At 36.7% G+C, this 3,197-nt stretch overlaps 1 protein-coding gene across 1 annotated transcript in view; it reads left to right on the forward strand.

The window, feature by feature from the left end:
• The window catches only part of TMPRSS11F (transmembrane protease, serine 11F), a 154,180-nt gene extending 151,228 nt beyond the window's left edge, over positions 1-2,952 (forward strand). The window contains exon 10 of the mRNA XM_011965399.1: positions 2,905-2,952. Within this exon, the coding sequence (XP_011820789.1) occupies positions 2,905-2,952 (48 nt within the window). The remainder of the gene's footprint in view (positions 1-2,904) is intronic.
• The last annotated feature ends 245 nt before the right edge of the window (positions 2,953-3,197 follow it).

A 3,197-nucleotide genomic window follows, 5' to 3' on the forward strand; every position in this document is an offset into this window, starting at 1 on the left:
GTATGTGTTACTTACTCTGGTATTTGTTTTGGATAGCAAGTTAAGCTATTATCAGAGTAAGCATGGTTTTCCTATGAAGCAATAGCATTCCATCCATATTAAAGTTAAATCTGGTAGTACAGTAGTGTTCTGTGCTGCTTTTCCTCAAGATTCACAGTTCCCAAAATAGCTGTGTCCTTTGTAAAGTAATGAAGAGGATTTCCGAGTAAGGTTAAGGTAAGCTGTAGCATATTCTCCCAGGTGGTACGAAATACTCTGGTTTTAAAAAGATCACCTCAATTAAAAAGCTTCTAACATTATTCCTTAACTGTGTGATCATGACAAGACTCCTAACCAGGTAAGCTTTGGTCTCCTCAACTGAAAAAGAGAATAGTTATATCTTTCTTTGGTGGCTGCTGCAAGGATTAAATAAGGTAGCAGGAGTAAACAAGCCAAATATGGCACCTAGTGAATAGAAGCCACCCTATAAATGTAACTTGATTCTGAGCACTGTCATTCTCCAGAATCTTACAACTTCAAGATGAAAGTTTTATCACTGGTCCATTCTTTGTAAGACACAATTAACTATCATGGCAGCAATGCAGAAGTTCTTCATCTATTTATTTTTTCTTTCTTTCAGGTCCCTTTCCCAACATGCTGCGAGAAGTTGAGGTAGAGATCATAAGTAATGACACATGTAATCAAGTTCATGTGTATGGTGGTGCTGTATCATCAGGAATGATATGTGCTGGATTCTTGTCAGGAAAACTAGATGCCTGTAAGGTAAGAATAGATCCAAATCCACAAAAATGACTGTTTAGTAGGAATGGCCTTACTGACCATAGAACAGTATCATTTCACATGACTGCATGAAATTAACCTGTAGAGGAGAGTGTAAAATGAGGGAGTGGAATAATCCTAAGACATAATTCTCATTTAACACCCTATTGAGGAGAACTATCGCTAAAACGTGGTCACCAGCTGCAAATAGCACTCTCATTAGAGAAACATACTGAAAGCAGGTAGTAGAAACCAAGTCAGGAAGCCATACAATAATTGCTTCAAGCCACAATCATAGCCAGTAGTTAGGTACTAATCCCCACTAATTGCAAGGTACCGCAAGATGGGACCTGCATCTACATCTATGACCAGTAAAGTAGCATCTCACAGGTCCCACAGGTACCTAAGCCATTGACTTTAAACAACATACTTCCAGACATAATTATGCTATTAGAAACAAAACAAAAAAGTACGTATTTATCTACATTTGTTCAGGGTAAAGTGTTACCTCACAGATCACATTTAGAAACTAATTCAATAAACATAATCATTAAACATTTTAGGAGAATATAAGTTTTAAATTCTGGCTATGTAAAGGAATAAAAATAAGCAAATAAAATAATAAAAGTTTAAATTTGTAGCATTTGAAACTGGAACAGTTTAGTGATTTTTTGAAGAATTAAGAATGGCTTTGAGAATTTGATATATATGTGCACTTTTCTTATATGCAAAGGTGCCGCTGTTGATCTGCCATTGGCTGTCTGTCATGTGATGGTAATAAACATATTCACTTATTCATTCCATTTTTTGTCAACCGCGAGATACTGTAGCAGTTACTGAAGGAAGCATAAGCATTTGTGAAAATCACAATGAATCCACAATGAATTTACAATCTAATAATATAGCACACAAATAATTCAAACAAATAAATGAAAGGCGAGGGCTTGGCTACATATTCTAGAATACAGGGTCTCCCTCCACTCACTTTCCATCATGAGGGGAAGGAGAAACAATGTGGGTGGTCTGAGATATAACTAGATCACATGGCTTAAAAGAGAAACCCAAATAAATCTATATAAAAGCAGATCTCCCTTTCCACTGGTTCATATACCCTTGCTTCCTTTCACTGCTAGCATAGTGAAATACCAAGGACCTAAGTTAGGATGTGGGCCTAAGGAAAAGGAGCTAAGGAGGAGTTCTTCTGGTGGACCAAGGTTTTCACACTCTGTCCACCGACTCTGAAGGAGGTCAAGAAGTATGTGAAGAAAATGGAAGGGAAGGGAGCTAAAGGCACAAGACTCTAGAAGCCCATGTCTTCTTCAAACAGGATTTTTTCTCTTGTTTAAAAACTCTATAATGGGCTTCCACATAGTATTCTTTTGAATGAATAGGTACATTGTTAAAAGATCAATTTAAAATCATTTGTCTATACCAAGGTTTAAAGATAAGAGGGAAGTCCTCATAACTTTAGACCAGTCCGCTAGGGTTAGGGATTCCACCTTAGTTTGGGAGCAGAATATGTTCAGCAAGAAATAGCGCACATTTGCATGGAGTGCCCCTTGCATATGTTGCTCCTCTCAAACCTACTAAGACATAGTGATATGATATCCAGGACATTTTCCTGTCAATTAATGTGAGTGGAATAAGATGAGATTCAAATTCACAGCCAGAGACTCCTTCTAGTTAACAGAAACAATGATGGAAGAGACACTAGGCATGAACCTGGGAGAGGCTTATGGACAAGGTGACTTGTTTATTGAGTCTTGAGGTTATCATTTATGTAAGACATAGAAGAACACAGTCCTGTGTCTTAGTTAATCCTTCCTAGTCTCATGCCCAGTGTCATAGAATTTCGTTTTGCTCTGTCTAAACTAAAACTAAAATTTTAGACAGCAAAACTAAAAATTGTACAAGGGTAAAATTGAAATCTTAGCTTTATTCACATTACCTTGTATCTGAACGCATTAACAGAGAGTAAATAATAAGCTCAATTATCATATTAATACTAATGGTAAGTAAAATACAATGATTTTACATATTTTGATCCAAGGTGTTAGTGTATTAGACATCCAGATGCCAATTAACCCATTTCTGACATCCCTTTATTTATCAAATTGATCATATTGTTTTCTTCTTCTTTTCCAGGGTGATTCTGGAGGTCCTCTGGTTATTGCACATGATAGAAACGCCTGATACCTTGTTGGAATAGTAAGCTGGGGGATAGACTGTGGAAAAGAAAACAAGCCGGGACTCTATACCAAAGTGACTCATTATCGAGACTGGATTAAATCTAAAACTAACATCTAATGCAACAATCATCTCAAATCCAAACTATAAATGTCATGTGTGGTCTCTAGAAAATTGTGTTTAGTGTGTGTCGCCATGTGTATTATCTTCGAGTTCAAAATCCAAAAAAGTGTGATCTAATGACTTTCCCC

This window comes from Mandrillus leucophaeus, unplaced genomic scaffold (genome assembly GCF_000951045.1).
Source record: "Mandrillus leucophaeus isolate KB7577 unplaced genomic scaffold, Mleu.le_1.0 Scaffold722, whole genome shotgun sequence".
In the NCBI taxonomy this organism is placed as follows: Eukaryota; Metazoa; Chordata; class Mammalia; order Primates; family Cercopithecidae; genus Mandrillus; species Mandrillus leucophaeus.